Source organism: Syngnathoides biaculeatus, chromosome 16, assembly GCF_019802595.1.
Source record: "Syngnathoides biaculeatus isolate LvHL_M chromosome 16, ASM1980259v1, whole genome shotgun sequence".
Classification (NCBI taxonomy): domain Eukaryota; kingdom Metazoa; phylum Chordata; class Actinopteri; order Syngnathiformes; family Syngnathidae; genus Syngnathoides; species Syngnathoides biaculeatus.
In genome coordinates, this window is record NC_084655.1 from 21,298,989 (window position 1) to 21,322,212 (window position 23,224).

The following is a 23,224-nucleotide window of genomic DNA, read 5'->3' on the forward strand; positions in this document are numbered from 1 at the left end:
GGCCATTGCTAATTATAATTAGAAAAGGGCAAAATCACTCTCAGCACACCACAAGATCATCTTTCAAAGACATCCGACCATTTGGCTTGGTTGACTTTAATAGGAAGGAACGCGTAACGGTTCAAATCGGGCCCAAGGATCGTCACGTTTGGACCCTGCTTGAGTCCAAAGCGGACGAGTACACCGCACAGGGCTGATCATGATGACTGCTTGTTCCTTTGTGAATGAAAAGTTCTGGTTCCAGACGTGTGAAGGCTACGAAAGCAGTACCACCCCAGCCACAAGACACTGATATAAAAAGTACTCGCATGCGTCTGCAATAACATGCGAGTCCATATCGGTAACAGAATCCGTATTACGTGCTTGCAGCGCCGTTGTTGTTCCTCAGACGAAAAGTTGTTCCTCCTTGCCCGATTGGCTGCGTCTCAGCTTCAGGCCCGAGAGGATCTTCTGGGCGGGCGAGCCCGAGCGGTGCTCGGCGAGAAAAGGCCTGGGAGAGCGGCACGAGACCGTCTTCTGCGCGCCGGTACCGGAGGGGTCCGCGCGGGGCCGGGTGGCGCCGGAGGCCGCCGGCTCCAGGCCCAGCATGTACTGCACGACGTCCCGCGGGCTGAGAGGCGCGACGTCCTCGGCGCTACGGAGCGGACCGTGGGCGGCCCGCTCTGGGGAGGAGCTGCGACTGCTGTCGGCGCTGCCCGGGAGCCCAGCGCCGGGCGCCGCGGGTCGTCCGCCGTCGCAGCTCCGGCCGGAACCCCGGCCTCTCGGGTTGTGATGGCGCTGGTACTTGACGGGCTGCCTGGTGAAGCGGTAGTGCGGCTTGTCCGAGGCGAAGTCCCGCTTTGGCTCGCGATGGGTCTTGCTCATAGCCAGGACTGCGACACCGGGAGGAGAAAAGAACGCGATTTATTAAATTGATGTCACACAATGTCAAATTTTGATTTTGTAAAAATGATGCTCAATCATGATTGCATGGGATTAATGACGCTGTCCTTTTTTGCCAGCGAGGATTTTGCTTTGGGCATCAGTGCCTCCTACTGTAATTTCCGGCCTATAAACTGTGACTTTTTTTTTTTTTTTTTTTTTAACACGCTTTCAACCCTGCAGTTTATGCGGTGATGCTGCTAATTTGGGCGTTTTTTTCTAACGGCCGCAAGGGGGCACTCGAGCGGAAAAGGCAAGCGTGAGACCGATGGAATATATGTGCCGAGGAAGTGACTTTTACCTGTTAGCGCTGCACTAGCGTGTTACTGCCGTGTCTCAGTGATTTTTACCTGTATGTTTTTTTTTTAACTCGCCCTGTTAGCGCAGTGCTAGCGTTAGCGTGGCGCAAGCATTAGTATTAGCGCGGCGGCGCTATCGTTAAACTCTCTGTGTACCAAGGATGTGACTTTTACCTGTCCGGCCCTGTTAGCGCGGTGCTAGCGTTAGTGCGACATGGCGATGCTAGCATTACCGTTAGCACAGCGGCGCTAGCGTTAAACTCTCTGTGTACCGTCTTTGTAAATATCTCGTGTTTCAATGTGGGCATTTGCGGCTTTTACACAGCTGCGGCGTACGTACGTATGTACCAAATTCTTTACAAATGTACTCAGTGATGCTTATAACCAGATGCGCTCTGTATGACAGGGATTACGGTAAGTAGTTTTTTTTCCCAAAATTCTTATTTATATTTTAAAAGTTTTTGTATTTAAATAATACCTTTTTGCGTGTATTTATTTTCTGTATCCAAGGATGTAACAATTACTTTTAACTGCTACTATAATTTCATGAAAGCGTCAATAATTTTTTTGTTCTTTTTGGAAAGACTAAAACTAAATTAAATCTTATTTAAAGTGAAATATATTCTAGATTCCTTCCAAAGATATAATTGAGTTAAATTATATATATTTTTTTATTCAGCACATAAATTAGGCTCACAGGCTAAAAATGAATTTTAAATGAAATTTCAGATATTCAAGATGTCAAGTCGATCAAGATCTGTGGCTTTTTAATAATATAAAGGTAAATATAAAGGTTGACTTTGACCCAGCCCTAAAATTGATTCTGACATTTTGCCGGACCGGCGGACCCCCGCCCCCCCACACCCCTCCCGGCGCCGTTGATAGTTAACAAAGTTGAACCGTTTTTGCGTCACAGCGCCAAAGGAGAACTGAAAATGTGCACTTGAATGCACTCAAACAGAAAGAGCGACAAGAGAAGAAAGGAAGGAAGGAAGAAAGGGAGGAAGGAAGGAAGGAAGGATGGATGTCTTAGCCACGGAAAGGTCACAGAGTCAGAAAAAAAAGGAAGCAAAAAGCCAGTCAGCAGGCCGAAACCCCTCCGACCACTGCAAGCTACAAATCACGGTGGAAACGCGCCACAGGACAACAAATAATAACTGGCTTGTCGTCACTGCGCTGCGGCGCCAGGCCCGCCTACCTGCTCCGTCATTGGCTTCTGGGCCGAGCTGGTCCACCGCTTCATTGGACGAAGACTTGTCCGATATATAACCCTCGCTCGACTCCCTCTTCATTCTCTCGCTCTGTTGGGATGACACAAGTTGATTGGATGGCCGTCGGGCCCTCGGATTCCGGCGGGCGAACCCGTTCGTGCTCATCGACGTAAAAGTATCGGGACGCTCGGTCCGTTGCGGAGGAAGCCGAATATATATAAAAATATCACAGTTTACGAGTTTAACCGAAACAAAAAAAACCCTCCGTGGCCGTCGGAAGCAGATGTTGGGAAAGTAAGGCCCGTGGGCCACCTCCGGCCTGGTCAGTTATTTATCACGGCCCACCGAGCAGTTACCTGATCAAAATTCCACAATATTTATTTGAGTTGTTCAATTTTCTTTTTTTTTTCTCACCTACGGAAATTGGTTCATTAAAATGTATTTGTTGATTTTTTTTTTAAATATGTATTTTTCTCATCAAGTAATTGGGAGGTCGATTGATGTAAATAAAAAAAAAAATTTTGACAATTTTAAGTGTACTTTTAATTATTTAGAAATTAGTTTTCATTGCATTAATGAGCAATAATGCAATTATTGCACAAAATAAATGATTATTTACTATATTTAATATATACATTTGTTTATTTATTGCAATAATTTTATGAATATAAACTATTTCACATATTTTACACATTTTTCTCTCTCTTTTTTTTTTCTCCCCTAACCTTCTCTAACAATGATGCGGCCCCACTCCAAAATCAAATGTGGCCCTCGGGCACAAAAAGTTTTGCTTTTTCTTTGGCTTTTTGTGCGTTTCTCGCGACATCGCCACCGACCAAAGTGATTATATTTTTCCAAGGACGGCCCAGCAGTACTAGCGAGGCCCAGGGGACGGACGGGCGTAAAACGTTTGACGGGAGTCCTGCGTGGACTTCGTTTTTCGGTGCCATCGGGCCACCGCCTGTCCAGACACTTTTGTCTACGTCTCGGCTTTCTTTCGAACGTGAAAGTGAAACGCTACGTGTGGAGCAGCGGAAGTGAGCAAAGCGGCAGCTGACGAGCGTGTTAATCTTGACAAACGAAAGCTTCAAGTTGAGGCGCTTGCGGCGTTTCAAACAACAGGTTCAGCGTAGCCGGACTCCAATCCGAGCTTTGAAAAGAAGAAATCCACTTGAAATGGCGCCAAACAACAGCGCAACTTACTTCTAGCGAGTACGGGCGCTCCCTGGAGGAGGTTGCCTGCTCAGGTCTGGTGTCGAAGTCCCCGTCCAGGGGGCAGGCGCGTCTGGGCGGGGTGTCTGGAAGCGGGCACGTCGGGGGCGGCGGAGGAGGGGGCGTCCCGGCCGTCCGGCGGAGGACGAAGATCTCGTCGTTGTGCGAGATGAGGAAGTCCACCAGAAAGGCCTGGTAGGTGTTTTCCTGCAGGGCCACGGCGGGCTGCTCCGTGCACACCGGGGGGCGCAGGAGGGTCGGACCGAAGACGATGCCCAAATTGCTGGAGGACATCTTGTTCTCGTTGTTTCGGGAAACCCTGTAGCCAGACAAATTTGAGCAAAGTCGCACCGAAACTTCAAAACGATACTGCAAGGACGCCTAAAAGTCATTTGGAACTTTTCTTCTTCTTCATGATTATCGAATCACCAAAACGGGCGTCTCAAGACGGGCGGGGAAATTTCACTTCTGTCTGAAAGGCTCAACTTTGAGGCCACTTACCGAAAATGTAGCGTGAAATACTTTTCTTTTCGACAATATCCAAATACAGCGGAACAGTCAGTGGGTTGAAAACGTTAACAACCCCGACTAAAAACTTTTCTAAAGAATTTCTAAAGAACTATAGAACTTTAGGACCCAAGTCCTAGAGAATTTCTGTAGAAAACATTCTGGTCTGTAGAAATTCTATAGAAAATCACAGCCAAAGCTCTATAGAACAAGTTGTTGTGTACAAATTCTTACCGTAATTAACCGGCCTACAGAGCGCACCCGATGATCAGCTTCAGTACACAGAAAGAGTTTAACGCTAGTGCTAACGCTAACGCCGCAGTTTTAATGCTAACGCGGCGTTGCTAACGCTAACGCTAGCACCGCTGTATTAATGCTAGCGCTAGCTAGTGAAAAAAGTCACGGCTTGTAGGCCCGGAATTTCGGTATTTGTGTTCTGTTTTTGAGCGTCACGTCAAACTCACTTATGCAGATGGACTATGAGGTGCCGCAGGGTATTGTAACTACATGGCGGGAGTTTCTCCAGCAGCCGCTGCAGGTTCCCGACGACGTCGTCGGCGTCCCGCGCCGTGTCCCGCTCGCCCCCGTGCCAGATGCTCCTCCCCGCCGCGATGAACTCGTGGTACAGCTCGAACGTCAGCAGCGGCTCGGGGAGCTGCGGCGGCGAAACGATGAGGGCGGGGTGGGGGGCAAGAATTGCACAAATTCCGTTCGGCGACGTGAGTGGCGCACCTCCTTGAAGAAGTGCTTGAGGATGCAAGTGACGTCGTGCGGCGACACCTCCGAGAGGTCCGCGTGCTCCTTGAGCTCTTCCAGGGCCTGGCACAGCTTCTGCACGCGAGGCTTGGAGCCGCTCACCCGGTACACCCCCTCGGAGGGAAAAAAACCAACACGCTTGATTAAAACCCAAATAATATCGACGGTGTCTGGTGAGCATTATGTAAAATCCAAACGTAAAGTGTTATAAAGTGGGGCGAGAATAATATCATGTGAGACCTGCACAGAGAGAGCACGGCTCTCGATCTCGGCGGTGCAGCGTCGCACCACGAACGGGACGTCGTCGGGCGTGTCGCGCAGCAACGAGGACAGCGCGACGCCGAACACCGTCCGCTTGCTGTTGTCGCACTCCATCAGGCACAGCTCCATGCACTTCCTGTGCAAACCCAGCCCGCACTGAGGGAGGGGGCGGGGTCACGAATGAATCCAAAAAGCATCAGCGGCCTGTTTCGGATCATTCCTACGCACCTCCTCGCATTCCACGCCGTTGACGTAAATGTAGTTGTCGCACTGCTTGCATTTCACCATCTTGCTCTTCAGCTTCCTGAGGCGGTGAGTCAGCGCCGCCCGGGACGGGGTGCGAACTTTGACCTGCTGCCCGTCGAGGCACTCTAAGCGGAAAATAGTGGAGACGCACAGCATGAAATAAAACTTTCAAGCTTCAAACTTTCCGTGACGCTGCCTTTGCACGGAGTGTGTAGCGGGTGACTCCGTACCGGCACTGTGAAGTTACCCGTGAGGCTACTCGTTTCGGTGCGCCCCACTTGGGTCCGACCCCGACCTTCGCGATATTGCCGCAGTACTTAAGTGACGCTAACTCAAATCACTCACATTTGAAAAATGTACAGGTGTGGTCAGTCAAGCTCGCGATATAAAGTTGCGGGCGTGCGTTCCGTTCGTAACTATGAGTGTACCCCTTTAAGAGCGGAGGGGGGCGGTGTCAGGTAAATTAGGAAGTAGTTCACTTAGAGCAGGGGTGAAATTTTGGTCGATAGTGTGACGACATGCAAAAAAAAAAAAAAAAAAAAAAGACAGACTAACATCCACCTCGTCGCTGGCCTCCTATTTACGGCGTTGCACGCGTGCACCGTAACACCCCCCCCACCCCCCCCCACCCCCGCCCACCTCCTGCTGCTGGTCGAGCGCGAGAGGCTGGCTGCTTGAAAAGCAGATCTTGGGGTAAAAAAGTCCGCCCACCACTGACTTAGAGGGCTCAGCTTAGAGAGAACCTTGGTCAAGACTACACAAAATAAGCCACGTAAGCGCCCATCAAATCATAGTGACCGCTAACTACAAACCGTTAATATGTTTCAGCATGCCTAACCTAAAAATATAAATACATAATAATAATAAACACATTAATTGGACACTCTAAATTGGCCCGAGGTGTGATTGTGAGTGCGACTGTCTGTCTCCATGTGCCCTACGATTGGCTGGCGACCAGTTCAGGGTGTACCCCGCCTCCTGACAGCTGGGATAGGCTCCAGCACTCCGGGCGACCCTCGTGGGGATAAGCGGCAAAGAAAATGAACGGATGGAAATTTGAAATGTAAGTAGGAGGGATGTTTTGCTCTTTTCGAATGTACTTTTTCTGGGCGTTCGCGTCTAAAAATTCACCAATTTATGCGCCCGAGCAAAAATTGAGATTGAAATATTAGTCCTTCAAAATTCAATTCAAATAAAAGTCTGCTGTCAATTGCAGTTCCCCCAGTGGACACTGGGTGGACATTTTGATCACAACAGGACACACAAAAAGCTGAAATTGAGAAGGAAGTCGGCCATTTTGGTTTGGAACAGACATTTTGGGCCAATTCCAAGAATTTCCGTCTTAAAGTGTTCAGTTCAGTTCAGTTGTGTTTAACTTTACGATACACGAGCAAATAATCACGACAGGTCACAAACCCGACTCAGACGCCACATCGCGGTCCTCCGGGTCGTCTGCGAGCAGGTTGTATGTTGCCCTCTGGTGCATCCTGGGAACGTGAGCTGCCACGTTGGCGACAACACAGCACAAGACAACACCTCGGTCATCTTTCGACATCAACGACCTTACGCGGGCGGAGGTGCGATTACCAGGGCTGGACAGAGACTCCAAACTGCCGCCGACGCTTTCGCTGTCACTCAAGCCGAATCTCCCTAACGGACCGCGGACGTGTTGAGTGAATTCATGCAAACACAGGTGAGGGGATTTGGATTGAAGAATGGATGAAACGGAGACTTACTGGAGTCACTGGGCAGTCTGGAAGAACTGTCATCTGTGTGAGGAGACGAGTCCTGCAAGGCGCTGAGGGGGTTGCTGGTTTTCCGCTTGGCCCTAAGATAAACATTTGCTTATTCACGCGTTATTAACGTGCAAATCAGCCTCCGTAGTGGTTGTGCTGAGAAACGACAATTTCAACGCAATGACTGATTTTCTATTTTTATCTTCCAGCTTAGTTGTCCCCCCCAAAAAAAAAAAAAAAAAAAAAAATATATATATATATATATATATGTATAAGTATCTAATAATTCAATTAATATATATAAATGAATATAAATGTTCTATAATTTATGGTGTATATTTGAGGAAATTTATTTAATTTATAATATATAATAATAATATAATATAGATAAGTTTTGTTCCGCTTGTCCCGTTAGGGGTCGCCACAACACTCATATTTGTTTGGCGCAGTTTAAATATATAATAATAAGAATAATGTAGGTAAGTTTCATTCTGCTTGTCCCGTTAGGGGTCGCCACAATGCTCATATTTGTTTGGCACAGTTTAAATATATAATAATAATAATAATAATATATAATATGATAATATAATATAGGTAAGTTTCTTTCTGGTTGTCCCGTTAGGGGTCCCCACAATGCTCATATTTGTTTGGCACAGTTTAAATATATAGTAATAATAATAATAATGTAATGATACAATAGAATTAATTTATTTAATTTTGCATATAGTTTACATTTATATATTAAAAATTAAATTATATGTCATTTTGTAGTTAATTTCCCTTTTGTAATAATTTTTTTCCATTTAATTCATATGAATTTTTAATACACAATGCCATTTATCTATCTGATGGATCAACACATAAATAGAGGAAGAGAGAGAGTATTAAAATTCTTTTAGCTATTAACTGCAAATCAAAAGTTTGGGCTTAGTTTCTCATTCGCTAGCAAAGTGTGTCCAAGCTTTCAACTGTTAGCGTAATATAATGAGAATAATTCCAGTATATGGATATCGTAAGTTGTGAAATTTGTGGACAAAAAGTGCAAAGCGTTGGATGTCATTAGCACTTTTCTCGCGTTAAAACGCGAATCAAAGTGCCCCCAAAAGCCCCCGACTAAGAAGAGGACTGCTTGTCGCGTACCTGTCCCCCTGGGCCACGTACTCATGGAAGGAGAAGACCTGCGGCGGCGTCTCCTGGCAGCGCCTGGCGCGGACGTACGCCAGGTAGGGCTCGCCGGGCTCCAGCGAGCGGCACGTCAGCTCCAGGTTGTGATAGCCCAGAGGGACCGGTTCCGTCTGCTGCCGCTGGTAGTAGAACATGTTGACCGTGACCTGCCGGACGGAGGCGGATCGCGTCAGACGGAGGGCGGGTTCCGGCGGGAGCGCCGGCGCCGCGGGCACCCACCTGCTTGAGGACCGTGTCTCCCTGGCAGATGAGCTTGCGGGTGTGAGAGATGATTCGCTCTTTGACCTTTACGACCTCGTCCTGGTGGATCTTGGCGTCGCGCACGCATTGCTTGTACAACAGTTCGGACTCCATCGCCTCAACAACACAACAGATTGCGCTTAAGTACATTGAGACCCGAGCAGGGGTCAGAAAGCATTACCGTAATTTCCGGGCGACACGCTTTCAACCCTGCGGTCAATGCGGTGAAGCGGCTAATTTGTGCATATCAATTGTTTAAATATATTCTGAACTTTTGTTTATAAAAAAAAAAAGTTTACAAGGCTGGGGGCCGAGTCGCTACAGATACGGCAATGCACTCCCAGCCTAGCATACTCTACTAGGCTAAAGCATACATTTTAAGCAAAAAATAAATATATTTCTGAAATGATTTCATTATATAAAGTATTTAATCTATACACGTATCTCTACTATGCAGTTTATTATCAGGAAAAGCTAAAAAAAAAATCACTTTTAAAAAATTCTTTTTTTAGGTTTGGAACGCATTATTTCATTTTCCATTCATTGTAATGGGAAAACGTGCTTTGGTTTTCGAACGTGCTTTGGTTTTCAACCAGCCTTCTGGAACATATTGTGTTGGAGAACCGAGGCAGCACTGTATTATATTTAATTTTGAAAGAGTTGCTTTGTGAGAGCCGCTCTTGCCTTGGTTTGGGCTTCATCCTTGGACTTCCTCCTCTTGTCCAGAGTTTTGAGGCCACCGGCGTCGTCCACGGTTTTAGCCGTGACCGCTTTGGCCTTCTCCAGCTCGTCGCAGCGCTGCAAGTATTGCTGACGGGACTTTTTCAGCGCCGTCACCGCTTCGTTCTGAAAAACACACCGGGAGACAAAACGGATGAGGATGCCAGCGACGGCACTTGCGGCAGATATCCGCAATACGATGGATAGAAATGTAATAATATTACGCATAACTGCCTCGTGTCACGGCAGCCGATTTGGACGACCCGTTGCTTTGACTCGCGGGCAAAATTTTACATACGGCAGATTGTGAACAAATCTCCGGAATCCGACCCAAGCGGGGATCGTTCAAATATCCGAGCGCCTGCGGTGGTCCTCGCTCACTCACCATCCTCCTCTGCACCTTCACCCACTGCTCCTTGAATTCCCGGCGCCACTTATCAATCTCGTTCCTCTTGGCGGCCAAGGCCTTTGGGACAGGAGATAGCGGATGAAGAACTTGGCGCCGCGGCAACCTTCACCGGACAGCCCGACTTTGCGCGACGAGTCTCGAGTGTGCGTGAACTCTACTTGGTAACAGCGCTTTTGCACCAGGTCCGACGTCTTTTTGGAGCTCAGGCTGTTCTTCGCGTCTTGTTCCAGAGCCATGGCGTAGATGGACTGCAGCGGCATGGTTTCCTGCGCGAGCGACGACAACTTGTGAAAAGGATCCAAACAGAGCACACTGACATCCGAGCATCTTTACCTGTGCCGCCAAATTGGCTTTTGCAGCTTCTGACGTCTTCATGACATTTTTAGCAAATTCTTGTTCTGTCAAAAAAAAAACAACTTATGAAGTCGCACTCGAGATTTTGTCATCTTTGCGACTAGAGACTGTTTTCGACCACGTGACTACATCCGGGGCACGCGGCCATGTTGGATGGGTTCACTCCACTGACGCGCCGTTCACTCCAACGCTTTTGCATACAGACCGGAGCTACACAAATGTTCGTACGACGCTTGTTGGCTAAAAAGACTTTGGAAAGTTATCGGTGCTCATCAGATGTTGTTTCAAGAAACCGATATGGCGAGAAGTGCGCTTTGATCGACGATATCGACCCGTACGCCTTGGAGAAAACACAAATGGAGCAAAAAAATGTGGGGGTCGGTAACCTATCCAGACATCATCAACGATCTCCTCTTCTCGACAAGCGACAAACTAAAGAATTACAAAGGTCTGGAGGCATCAATGGCTGAGTTCGTCATGCGGCGGTATCCATTGTGTCCCCACACTGCTAAGGTTAGTCAGCGTTGTGTTAAATTATGTTGATTATTATTTTCATTTTTGTTACAGAGAGGGAGCAGTTCGACCGGGACGAGTCCCAAGTTGGAGCCCGCACCTTCTTTCTCCACTTCCACGGCTACATTGTTTAACTCAACTCGCGAAAAACAGCTCGCGTCGCGGTAAGTCCTTTTTGCAAACTAATGATAATAAAAGAGAAAATACAGGTTTTGGAGACATGCATTGCATTCACACACGCCAGTATTGCGCTTGGCTGCTAGATCGGCTCTGCTAATACGAGACAGCCACGGTTGTCGGCGTTTGGTTGCTAACTGCTCCGTTTTCTGGCACTGGTTCTTGAGCACAGCCGGCAGTCGGAAGAAAGTCGCCCGTTTGAGCAACCGATAACGTAGCAGTGCGCCCCCATTCATACGCCTTTCTTAAAATGATTCCTGATTAGTTACAGTGTGTTTACGCAAATTCACCAAACCAAGATGGTGCCCGCGTTCTAAATTGGGAGGTGTGTGACGCCGGTCGAAAACAGTCTATAAAGACAATTAATCCGATGGCGACTTAATCTCCAACGTTAGCTAATATTGGAGACTCAAATGTTGCCCGTTTGCCGCGACGGGCCGCCGCGCTTGCTTTGCGTCCGTGTTTGCGTTTCACCTCTCACGACCTCGCTCCGGTCCGCTAATCCTGCCTCTCTAATCCTTTCTGCGTGTGGAACACCCAGCCGTCGCTTGAACGTGAATTAAAAAAATATTTGTCACTGGGCTGCTGTCTGATGAAATGCGACGCGAGAGCTAGTCCCGAACCTCTGACTTCACGATCAAGTTTACTGCGATAAATGCTGTTCTTGTATAGAAATGCATCATTACTGTATTTCATAAGGTGTACAAGATCGACATAGATCCGTAAATCGAAAATACGACGTACAAGTTTTGAGAGGTACGAGCAATTTTTTTCAAAGTTTGACTTGCAAACAAAAATTTGAGATAAGAGTACTGTATCGTGGCAGTAAACGCAACTCTCTTTGCAAAAATCGCATTGCAAACAATTCTTTCATGTTGTGTATTTAAAACCATCACATAACTTAAAGTCTGCTAACGCATGATGGGAAACGCCATAGACAGGGTAACAGATAGCATTGGTGTCAAGCAACACAACTGGTGGAGCAATACATGTAGGCAGATAAAATCGCAATACTCACAGATATATAATCTTTATCCTTTGCGAAAAATGGCAAATATTACGACGGCTTATTGTGGATTGACCGTCTCCGTGTATAACTACGTACGTATTACCCTGCCGCAAGATGGCCGAGGCGCAGAAGGAGCAGCACAATGTCCATTGAAATGAAGCAATAAAAGTGCCAAAACAGTTTCCTTTCCTTACATTCTTTTTAATCGTGATTACTGTAATATTTTTTTTTTGATCAAGTACAATATTATGTGGTGCTATTGTTTTTTTTTTTTTTTTGTTCCCCTAAACAAATTTAACTTCATTTAAATGTCCGTTTCCCCCCGGGGGCCCAACTCACCCAAGCTGATCTTCTTCTCCATCCAGGCCAGGAGCTCTTTGGCGTAGCGGCACCACATCTTGGCGTACCGCAGGGCGATCTCCACGCCGTCGTCGCAGCGGCACAGCGCCAGGTCGGCTTCGTGGGCTGAGAGGGAATACATGAGCATGGCGGCGGGGCTGAGGAAAAATAATCCCTTCGGGGGGGAAATCGCCGGAGCCCTCCCGGAAGACTCGAGGACCTCCGCTCAGGGAAGCTAATCGGAGCTCCCGGGAGGGGTCGCCGTGCCGTTCATTTACAGGTGACGCGAATGAGGGAGTGCTTTCGAAAATGGGTTGAGTGAACGACAACAACCCGGCCTCCCCCACCTCCGAACACACCGACAGGCTCCAGTTAGCGGTCCAAACAAGTCAGCAAAAATGCGCTACCTCAACCTCGGTCCCGTTTATCCCAGTAGATTGCGCCGCGTCCTAACTGGGGAGGGCGGCGGGATTAGCGCCGGTGGACGCGGATCGCGCGCACTGGCGAGCTTTCCCGGTCGGCCACCTGCCGGGCGACAGTTCGGAGAGGGCGCTAAAAAGGGCCGCTGGGTCATTAATGTCGCCCAGTGGGAGAAGGGAACACACGCGCACATGACTGGGCCCAGTCGGTCGACGCGGTGTCGTGACGTGATGCCGCGCACGTCGAAACGACGTCGTCGACTGGTGGTCGGCGCTCAAAACGTGCCGAAGAAGTTGGGAGGCGTCGCTTTTTTCCAGTCAAGAGGACGCGCAGGCGCGACGCCTCGTTGGGTAAAAAAAAAAAAAAAAAAAAAAGAGCGCGGCTGACTCCATCTTAATCTTCGTCCTAATCGGGTTACTGCGCGGCGATTACGACCCGAAGCTGCGGCATGAAAACAGGCAGCGGGAAAATGCAGCTTCCCGGAAACAGATGGGAAGTTTCTGGATTTCCTTGATTGAATGCTATTCTTGGGGGGCTTCAGGGAATGTTCTGGACTCCTGTTTCCAAAACACAACTCAACAGATGTTGCGTTCAGGGGTGTGTCAATACCCACACTTCCACCAAGTGAAACCTTCCAATGTCTACGACAGGAGTGTCAAACTCATTTTTCTCGTGGGCCACATTGTAGTTCTGGCCGACTGTGAAACAAAAATATTGAATCGTCTCATCATATTTACATCATCAATTTACAAACTAGTTTTGGAATCTGAAATCAAGGGTAATGGTAATTTTTTTCCCCCAATTATTCATGTTTGGTAACACAGAAATCCTTGTAATATCTCACAATTTGAAATTTTGGTCCCGATTTGTACAAGAATCATGAAAATTGACACTGGAGATTTGGCTTGGCGGGCCACATAAAATCAAGTGGTGGGTCGGATCTGGCCCCCGGGCCTTGAGTTTGACACCCGTGATCTACAACGTTCCCGGTGAAAGAATTTGACGTAAACACTTTCCCGGCGAGACGGTGTGAGGGTTCAACGCCCACCCTTTCCAAGGCCAAAGGGTCGAACACCCGCAAATAATCCGGCAAACGAGTTCAACGGGCACGTTTGGTTGTGGCCTGATCACTTCTCTCACACTTTTTCCTGTTGAAATGCGTCAACGCCCAGACGTTTACCGCCGTAATCCGTATGTGGACCCCGGTGACTCAATTCATAAATTGATGTACCCACCGAGGCGGCACAGTGGCGCAGCTGGTAAAGCGTAGGCCTCACAGTTCTGAGGTCCCGGGTTCGATCCCGGCCCCGCCTGTGAGGAGTTTGCATGTTCTCCTCGTGCCTGCGAGGGTTTTCTCTGGGTGGTCACTCTGGTTTCCTCCCACATCCCAAAAACATGCAACATTAACTAAATTGCCCCTCGGTGTGATTGTGAGTGCGGCGGTTTGTCTCCATGTGCCCTGCGATTGGCTGCGGACCAGTTCAGGGTGTAGCCCGCCTCCTGCCCGTTGACAGCTGGGATAGGCTCCAGCACTTCCTGCGACCCTCGTGAGGATAAGCGACAAAGAAAATGGATGGATGGATGTACCCACTGATAATAAATGTTAAAGGAGCCTTACCCGATGAGTTTCCATCACCTTCGACAGTTGCACAGCTTTCCTAAGAAGAAAATCCATATAAATTCATGTATTTACATAATAACAACGAATATACGGATAAATAACGAAACAAGGGAATGTGAGATATTTATCAAAGCAAAACATATTCCCGTATTACTGATGAAACAATAATGTAGCGTTCCACCTCGGAACACTTACAGACGCTTGATGTTGCCCCGCGAGTTGCGCGCTCTCCCCGGCGACGCCCTCGGAGCTCAACTCCGAAGTGTCGGACAGCAGGTCGTCCTTGTCACTGAATACAATCAAAATACGCAAATATGCATTTAGCTTAATACGAGTTAAAAGTGTTAAAAAAAAAAAAAGAAAACAAAAATCACACTCAGCGCATACGTCTCACACATTATTTTGGGAACAATACGTTGTGATACGTCGTTGTTGTGACGACGCCGAGATGAGATGAATTATGGCTTACGCAGCATTTACTGGACAAAATTGGTGGTTTGCGGCAACTTTCACTCTCAGAGATTACATTGAAAGGAAAAAAAAAAAGAACCGCCTTCCAAGAACTGCATCATTCCCGCTCAGGGCGGTGATTAAATCTATATTTGAAGAGATGTTAAAACTTGATTGAGGGAACACATAGCTAGAACTCTTCCTTCTGGTCTCGCAGGTTTTGAAGATGAACCAGAGATGTGTAAACTTTTTAGTACATCCACTGCACTTGCAGCATGTATACGGTACTTAAAGGTCCACTGTCATGAAATGCATGATTTTTAGTAATGGACTCATTTGTTTTTTCACCACAAAACATGATTTTGACATGTACGGTTTTTGTCACGCCTGCCATAAAAATCCTCTCGAGGGATTTGTTTTTGACAAGAAGCAGGAAGTGAGGTTAACAGCAGCAGCGCACTCAGGCGGTCTCGTCTGTTTCTACTAGTTTTACCTGCCGGAAGGTAGCTCGTTGTTCCTTTGTGTTAGCCAAAATGCCGGCTCGCTGTATTGCTGGATATTGTTCGAACACTCGCGGGCACTCGTCACACTTTTCCAAAAGACCCGAATCGTTGTGAAAAATGGATTGCACAGGTGCAAAGGACGAGAGCATCAGGGGTTCCAAATGACAGGTAGGTGTGTATACAGCTAATAAAAAAAAAATAGTTTGGGGGGGGGGGCGTAATCCTCTCAGAATGTAACAAAAGATCCGCGTGCGAAGGTCAGGGGTGCTAAATGTGTCGTCGCTCACGGCTTACTGCACCATCGTCGGCGGCGTTGCATATCGCGACGCGCTGATCACGGCAGTATGTAGCGTACTCAGCCGTGAGCGACGACAACACTGTAAAGCGACCCGGCTCGGCGCCGATGAGCCACCCCGGCCGAAGCCGTGACCGGCTCGCCGCAGCCGGTCCGTGGCGTTGTTGTCGCTCGCAGCTGAGTACGCTACATACTGTCATACTCGCTCGCCGGCGACGGCTTCCGCGGAGGTGGTTTGGCCGCTTGCGGGAGGAGAAAGGAGCAAAGGCATGGGTCCTCCTGAGTACGCTACATACTGTCTGGGAGTCTGTTGTTAGTTCGAAGTGATCCGCATATCATCTAAATATGGCTCGAAACGATTGGGTAATAGTGCCCCGGTCACTTCACTCGATTGTGAGACGTTCTCTTCCGTGTTCCATAGCAAGATGTCGAATGAGACTTCCGCAACTTTGCGCATGGATGATGCTCATATTTATTTTTTCGTATGGACATTGAAGTGAATCATGTTATATGTATTTTTCATGACAATGTCTATTTTTGAATGTTTCTAGGCATGACAGCGGAGCGTTAAAAAGAGCACTCACTCGGGGATCAAAGATAACTCCAGGTTGTCAAAGTCTCGGAAGATCTCGCTGTATCGCTTGGGTTGACATTTCTGAGGCGCTTTGACGACGTCTGAAATGACAAAGTGAAAGGTTGAGAGACATAAACAAAATCTTGCGCCGTTTAGTGTGAGATTACACGTGCGGCACGTCCACGTGCACGACTTCCCTCCCCGAGAGCAGAAATGCGCTCGCTGCAGCTCAAGCCACAACACGACTGCAGGGAAATAAAAAGTGTTAAAACCAACAAAGAGTGTTAATATTAAAAACAAAAAAACTGGCTACAACGCGACAATGAGCCCTTTCAAGCGCCAATTTTAAACGCAACAGTGGCGCGACAAAGGAGAACAAGGCGCACACGTCACCTTGTTGGCCAACCGCATCCTGTTTGCAGTCGGCGGCCTGACACAGTTCTGCAGTCAGCGTATATCACTTAATCTCAATTAAAAAAAAAAAAAAAAAAGAAAAGCGCAGAAGCGCGCAGCCTCGCCGACTTGAGTTGAGGATGTCTGGAATCTCCAGCACAATATTTCCAGAAACCTTTAATATGCGCTGGAATTTTGCATATCCGGGCTATTTAATATCCGCGTCGTGCTCTCGGGCATTTTGATAGGGCGTAACGAAGAAAGACAAAGAAGCGGGAGGTGCGGCAGACAGTACCCTGCCTCACCCAAGGGGGCGCAGTTGAGCGCGTAGGCTCACTCCGCTGCCGTTCCTTCTTCGACGCGGGGTGACTCGGCGGGCTTTAAAGTCCGACGTCAACGTCGAAATTGCCTTGGACGAGTTCGCCCAAAGCGGCTTTCTTTTCAGTTTCTGGCACGGGTTCTTCGGTTGTTTGGTGTTCTGTTATCGGGAACACGTCCACCCGATTCCGGTTTACCCGAAGCAAATTTTTTTGTCAAACTTTCCAGAGGGTGCTGCTGATTAAGTTTTGTGATGTTGCCTCAGGACGATTCGTTTCTTGAAAAAAAAAAATAATAATGGCTTGGGCTTTAATCAGCAAAGTCACAGAGTCCAACTGATCCGAAGAAAAATATCGGAAGCGTTTGGAAGACTTTAGCTGTTCAAATCACTCGCTCGAAAAAGGGCTGCTGAGAATGGTTAGACAGCAAAAGTCAGACCAAAATGATTTTCAGGAAGTCTCTCAGTCCAGTTTTGACAAAGAGGATGTTGCAGAGAGCACCCGAAAGCAAAGACAACAAGGCAAGGTTATTATTACACATGGGGGAAATCGATAAATAAATCATTAAAAGACTTCAACGACTTCATTGCGCGCATTCAAACGGACAAATATTTTTGCGGTGCTCACCTGCGGCCCGAGAGGACTCCTGACACGGCTCCTGATCTTCTTCTTCCATCTTCTCCGGCCCTCGGCGGTCGACCCCCAGAGCTCGACGGCGCGCACGCCTCACATGACCGTCTCACGGTCGCACCGCACAGGCCGGAAAGATTTTCCGAAAGAATAAATCAAACATTGCCGTCGCGACGGCTGTTTGCATCTTCGTGCCGTTGGAAATGCGAGGCTGGCCCCGTTCGTGTAATAGGAAGAGGAAGTGCAACCGCTGCAAAGGCCCCACCTCCACGCGTCACTTGTGTGTCAGATTAGATGATACGAAATATGACAGCCACCAATCTGTTGGTATGCAAATTCAACTTTTATTGTCATCTCTGCCCATCATCCAGGCCACGCGCAGAGATCAAACGGAGGAAACATTCTACACACCGTACGTGCGGGGAAAAGTCGAATTCGGGTGCGGGTGGATATGAAATTAAAAGGCACAAATCGGAATAAGAACGATAATTGAGAGGATTGGAAGCTGGGCCACACCAGATGCTCCGGAGGGATATCTATGGCCCACCGGCCATAGTTTTCCCACACCTGCATGACACATTTGTCACGTGATCTCAGGCCAGCCCTGAGATAAAAAAAAATAATCAAAATAAAAGGGATTGCAAAGAAAATGTTTGCTTCGGTTTGTTAAGAATTGCAGAAACTATAGTGTGTAATACTTTAACGCGCGCTAAGAAAAAATACAAATATGTTCTCGGCTTTGTTTCAAAAACTACAAGAAACACATAAAAAGCTACGTTAAAAAGAACAATATGACCATCAGTTTACTTTTTTTTTAAAAAAAAAAACTAATCTTAGTTTAAAAAAATGAAAATATACCTTCATCATAAAGGGAAGCAAAAATATTTGCATTAAATAAAGAAAGAAAGTGATGTAATTGTCTTGGTTAAAAAAATTATGTATTTAGCTCATTCAAAACAAAACTTCTCATTGCAGTAAAAAAAAAAGCACTTAGTTTGGATTTAAAAAATGAAGAATTTAGTCATGTCAGTAAAAGCTAATAAAGGAAAAATTACTAATCTTAGACAAAACAAAGAAGAATGTACTCAGCTTTGACAAAAAAAGGGAATATAGCTTACGCGGCTAATTTGTGCATTTTTTCTGACGGCCGCAAAGGTAAGAGTGAGACCGGTGGAATATATGTCCCCAGGAAGTGACTTTTACCGGTATGTTTTTTTTTTAACCAGCCCTGTTAGCGCTGTGCTAGCATGTTGCTGCTGTGTTACTTCGGTGCCTCAGTGATTTTTACTGGTGTGTTTTTTTTTTAACTGGCCCTGGTAGCACCGCACTAGCGTGTTGCTACTGTGTAGCGAATTTTGTTTTTTACCAGCCCTGTTCGTGCTACCGTGATGTTGCTATGCTGAGCTAAGCTAAGGTATTAAATCTTTGGAAACTCTGTGTTCCATCTTGGGTTTCAATGTGGGCACTTGCGGCTTTTACACAAGTGCGGCTTATGTGTGTACTAAATGGTATTTCCTTTACAAATGTACTGGGTGAGGCTTATTGTGCTCTGGAGGCCGGAAATTACGGTACTGTAGATTAGTAAAAAATAACCAAGAAAAATGTGCTCATTGTCAAAAAATGAAGGAAAATGTACTCAAAAAAGTATAAAGATTTTTTTTTTAAACTCAGTTTTGCCATAAAATGTAAAGAAAATGTACTCGTGATCGTTACAAAAATCAAGAAAAATGCGCTCAGCTAAGTCAAAACGAGGAAGAGAGCAAACTATATTCAGTCGAGTTAAAGAGTGAAGCAAATGTCCTCTTATTGGTTTAAAAAAATAAAAAGGCGATATTTTGTCTTGTTGATCTTACAACTGAGTTTTTCTGTGACTTTTCTGCACGAGCTTTGGCAAAGCACAAAGGATGTGTCGGCATCCCGTTGGCAGTCCGCAGCCGGCGCTCTCTGGAGATAATGACAGAGCTGCGCCCGGAGCGACGGACTGCGTCGAAACCGCACGGACGCGCACGCGGTGCACCTTCATCCTCAACGAAAAAGATGGAACTACGTTGCGAGTGAAGCCTATTTTGTCTCTTCGTGACCCGCAAACAGGTTTCGAGTACACAAACAACCGGGGGGGGGCATCTGCAGCGCAGCGTCATTAGAAAACGTTTAACGTCGCGCTACAACCGGAGAAACGAGACCTAAGCCGCGTGGTAAAAAAAAAAGTTTACATTCCGTCTTATTTAAGCAGCCTTCAATCAAGTCGAGGCAAATGTTTAATCGCGGGCGAGAGGACGTTGCTGTGTTTGCGTGCGGGTGTTTGGATGTGTTTGATGCGCATCTGTGAATGTTTTGCCGCTAAAGCGGTGAGACGCGCACGTGGGTGGTTCGTCTCGTCGAGGGGGAAATTGGGGCGGCGGCGGCGGCGGAGGATGCTTTGGGGGCGTGGCTGTGATGGCTTAACGAGCGTCGTGCGGGCCTCAGTTTCGTTCTTGACAGCCACCGGAAGATTTCGGACACAATTTCTGCTTCTTTGGACTTTTTTTTTTTTTTTTAAATGCCGTGAAGCCACTAAATCAGAAAAATACATCCCAAGTATTCTGAAAAAGTTAGTCTAATTTTACAAGCGGCAATTATGTTTACAATCATAAGTAGGACAGATTATTCAATATTTTCTCTTTCATAAAAATATGACACAATTTTATGAGAATAAAGTCATAACTTTACGGCATGCGCTATGAAAAGAAGATGACTGAAAGAAATACCGTAATTTCCAGCCTACAAGCCGCGACTTTTCTCACAAGCTTTCAACCCTGCGGTTTATGCGGTGATGCAGCGCTAGTGTTAGTGAGGTGCTAGCGTTAGCACGGCACTAGCATTAGAGCACCTGGTTACATGCTTCGGTACACTGAAAGAGTTTAGGAAGATGAAGAAGAAGATGACTGAAAAAAACACCATAATTTCCGGCCTAAAAGCCGCACTTTTTTCACACGCTTTCAACCCTGCGGTTTATGTGGTGATGCGGCGCTAGCGTTAGCGCGGCACTATCGTTAAACTCTTTCTGTGTACCGAGGCTTATAACCAGGTGCGCGCTGTAGGCCGAGAATTTTGCGGCAATCATCATTTTAAGATTAAGGAATACTAACCTAAATCCTTAATTAGGACCTGTTCCTCATAAACATATAGCCTCAATATTACATTCATGATTTGCGGTTTTGCAAAGTTGCAATTTCATAATAAAGTTTAAATCTGACAGAGAAATAGATTTAACATTACAAGAAGATGAGTAAAATTATACATGTATGAGGAATTTTTTTGGGAGAATAAATATTGCAAGAAAATACTGGAAATTCAAGAGAGTAAAGTTGTAATATTATGGGGGAAAAGTTGTAATATGAGCATAATTTTTTACGATACTTTTACGTCTTTTCAGTGTGTCCTTTAATACTCGTCCGTACTGACCGGTTGTAAAAATATTGGCGCAAAAAAAAAAAAAAAAAAAAAAAAAAGCAGTCTTAGTGTTCAGAACCAGAAGAGACAACGTTTGGTGGGAGATTGTTCCGGAACGTTTCCATTTGGCGACGTCAGAGAAGAAGACAAGCAGACGCGTAAAGCCATTTACTCGACTTTCACAGTGTAACGTCACCTTGGGACAACAAACGATCTTTTCTGTATGACAGACGTGCTGCGTACTGCAAATGCCTCCCCGTGCGGCAAGTTCGGTGCCTTTTCCGTGAGCATGACATTAAAAAAAATTTTTTTTTTTTCAAATCCTCCCACTGTGACGCCAAAGCGCAACGTGTCAAATTGTAAAAAAAAGAAAGTGTACTTTTCGGGGCGGCGATCATAGCTCGTCCCGCGCCGCGCTGTCCCACGGCGACTGCAGCACGTCCGAGTTCTGGGCCTCGGCGCTGAGCCGGGCCTGCTCGTGAGTTTTGCCCGAGCGTCCTCGGTCCCAGTCCGTCAGGATCTTGTCGTCGTCCCACACGGTGGACGTCTCCGTGTCGCTGATGTAGCCAGAGTCTCCCGTGTAGTGGGTGGGGTACACCAGGAGGGGCTCGGCCGAGAAGGCCTTCAGGTCGCGGGTCTCGAACTGCTCCATGTAATTGGACCTGTGGACCACAAAGTCAAACACATACATTTTCTCAAATACGGAGAAATTAAAATATGGTAATTGGCAGAACATCAGTTACAAAACAAAACACACACACAAAAAAAAAATCTGTATTTTAAGAGAAGGTAGAAAAGTCTTACACTGGGTGTTTATTGTACATGATGGGTAGAAACTCGTCGACCGGCAGCACCCTCTTTAAAGGCTCGGCCCGTAACAGCTTCTCGGCGCCTTCCAAAGATATCACGTAACCCAGAGTCCAGTAGGAATAGTCGGCCTCCACCAGGTTATGGACGTTGGGCACGGCTTTCTCCGAGTGGTCCACTTGCATCCGCTTGCGGCCGATGTAGCTGCAAAAACGCAAGCGGGCGAGGAGGACGGAGCTCAATTATGACGAAAAAACATTGGGATTATGATTATTTTTTTTAAATTACAACCCACATGAGATCCCAGTCGAGCCCTTCGTCCTCGATCTCGCTCATCAGGTACATGAGACGGCGCTTGAAGAAGATCTCGAAGCGCAGGTCGTCTTCGATCACCAGTGAGGTCAGCAGGCCGCGCTCTACGATCTGAACACCACCGATTATGACAAAAAACATTATAATAATTTTTTTGGGGGGGTTTAACTCCATAGTTCAAGTAATAGTCCGCTGAACAATAAAAAAACCGTAATCCGATAGATCATGTTGTGAAAATTCGAGGTTAATCCAATGTCATTTAATGGTGTTTTGAAAGATTTTCATTGGCAATTGTGAATTTTCATGGCCGCCGCCATTTTGGCGAGTCACATGACTTAAAAAACAGGAAGTGACTTCTCTTGTGTGCAAACAAAGGAATCATGGCCGATTGGTAATCACAAGCAGTACCGCTGCCATCGGACACGTGAAAAGGCCCTACTGTATCGCAAAATTTTGCCATGATTCAGATAGAAATAATCCAAGGAAGGCTCGGTGTCATATTCTGCCCAGTAAGAAAAAGAAACATTTAAAGGACCCACAAAGGCTGTCCATTCTTGTTGAAGACTTTGGTATTCCTCATTTTTTTTTTCTTTGAGTGACCTTTGTCAAAAGTTTCCATAATTATTGTTCCGACACGATGGGCGTTCGACCGTTCTGCGCCTGTTAGCTAGTCAAACTCCGCGTCATTCCCGTCCAAAAATCCATCCAAATATTCGCCATTATTTACGGCCACAGGTTCAAATCTGTATGGACGTATTCCTCAGTCTTACCGATCAACCGATACTGCTATGTGTCATCAGATGAGGATAAATCCGAAAAATCAGCGCTGTCCGTGATCGTGTATTCCTTTGTTTACCCACAGGAGATGTCACTTCCTGTTTTTGAAGTCATGTGACTCACCAAAATGGTGGGGCCCGTGAAAATTCATAATTGCCGAGAAAAATCTTCTCAAAACACCGTTAAATGATATCGGATTAACCTCAAATTTTCAAGGTACAGCACATATGACACGACCTGTCGGATTAAGACTTTTCATTGTTCATCAGAGGATTCCTTTAAGAATGTCGAAGGTGCTCCTCGAGTGGGAGGGTAAACAAACACGGGCAGATCCTGAAAAAAAAACAGATCTAAAAATGTCTGTGGACGATGTTCTGAACTGATCGCGTCATCGTTTGCTGACCTCCTTCCAGATGTTGTAGTGCGACAGGAAGCATCCCAGCTCTCCTTTGGTCAGCGGGCGGCCGTGGTACGGGTCGCTGTACCCGGGGAGCATGTGGATGCCCATAGCCTGAACATCGCTGCTGTTCAACGCCCTGAAAACGGGAACGACGTCGGGTGGATTGAGAAGGCGCCTCGACACCGAAACTCACAATCC

General features: G+C 46.8%; 2 protein-coding genes across 6 annotated transcripts in view; both read right to left on the reverse strand.

Moving 5' to 3' along the window:
* Nucleotides 1-21,237, reverse strand: gmip (GEM interacting protein). Of its 4 annotated transcripts, none has more exons than XM_061845923.1 (21): nt 21,110-21,237; nt 15,969-16,059; nt 14,332-14,425; nt 14,134-14,173; nt 12,096-12,221; nt 10,037-10,101; nt 9,862-9,969; nt 9,680-9,760; nt 9,259-9,420; nt 8,554-8,691; nt 8,290-8,480; nt 7,150-7,241; nt 7,001-7,063; nt 6,830-6,913; nt 5,396-5,538; nt 5,147-5,323; nt 4,883-5,020; nt 4,615-4,805; nt 3,635-3,962; nt 2,419-2,521; nt 1-872 (listed from the first exon to the last, which is right to left on the reverse strand). In XM_061845923.1, exons 1-21 carry the CDS (start codon nt 21,126-21,128, stop codon nt 385-387), a joined length of 2,922 nt encoding a protein of 973 aa, XP_061701907.1. In that variant the 5' UTR covers nt 21,129-21,237; the 3' UTR covers nt 1-384. The 4 variants fall into 4 exon arrangements, with proteins under 4 accessions (XP_061701907.1, XP_061701906.1, XP_061701909.1 ...); XM_061845922.1 differs by lacking the exon at nt 21,110-21,237 and adding an exon at nt 17,296-17,515; XM_061845925.1 differs by lacking the exons at nt 15,969-16,059; nt 21,110-21,237 and adding an exon at nt 13,751-14,051 and having other exon boundaries at nt 2-872; nt 14,332-14,419.
* Nucleotides 21,125-23,224, reverse strand: part of colgalt1a (collagen beta(1-O)galactosyltransferase 1a) — a 14,899-nt gene continuing 12,799 nt past the window's right edge. For both annotated transcript variants that reach the window (XM_061845928.1, XM_061845927.1), the window contains 4 exons: nt 23,030-23,162; nt 21,833-21,960; nt 21,535-21,741; nt 21,125-21,392 (listed from right to left, as the gene is read on the reverse strand). In XM_061845928.1, coding sequence (XP_061701912.1) covers nt 21,125-21,392; nt 21,535-21,741; nt 21,833-21,960; nt 23,030-23,162 — 736 coding nt within the window. The remainder of the gene's footprint in view (nt 21,393-21,534; nt 21,742-21,832; nt 21,961-23,029; nt 23,163-23,224) is intronic.

Excerpts from the sequence above, each read along its gene's own strand:
- gmip (XM_061845922.1), bottom strand. The coding sequence starts at position 17,344 with ATGGAAGAAGAAGATCAGGAGCCGTGTCAGGAGTCCTCTCGGGCCGCA. Across the intron at positions 9,970-10,036 it reads AAGCCAATTTGGCGGCACAG|GAAACCATGCCGCTGCAGTC; the intron begins GTAAAGATGCTC and ends TCGCTCGCGCAG. Across the intron at positions 7,064-7,149 it reads CAGACTGCCCAGTGACTCCA|GGAGATTCGGCTTGAGTGAC; the intron begins GTAAGTCTCCGT and ends GCGGTCCGTTAG.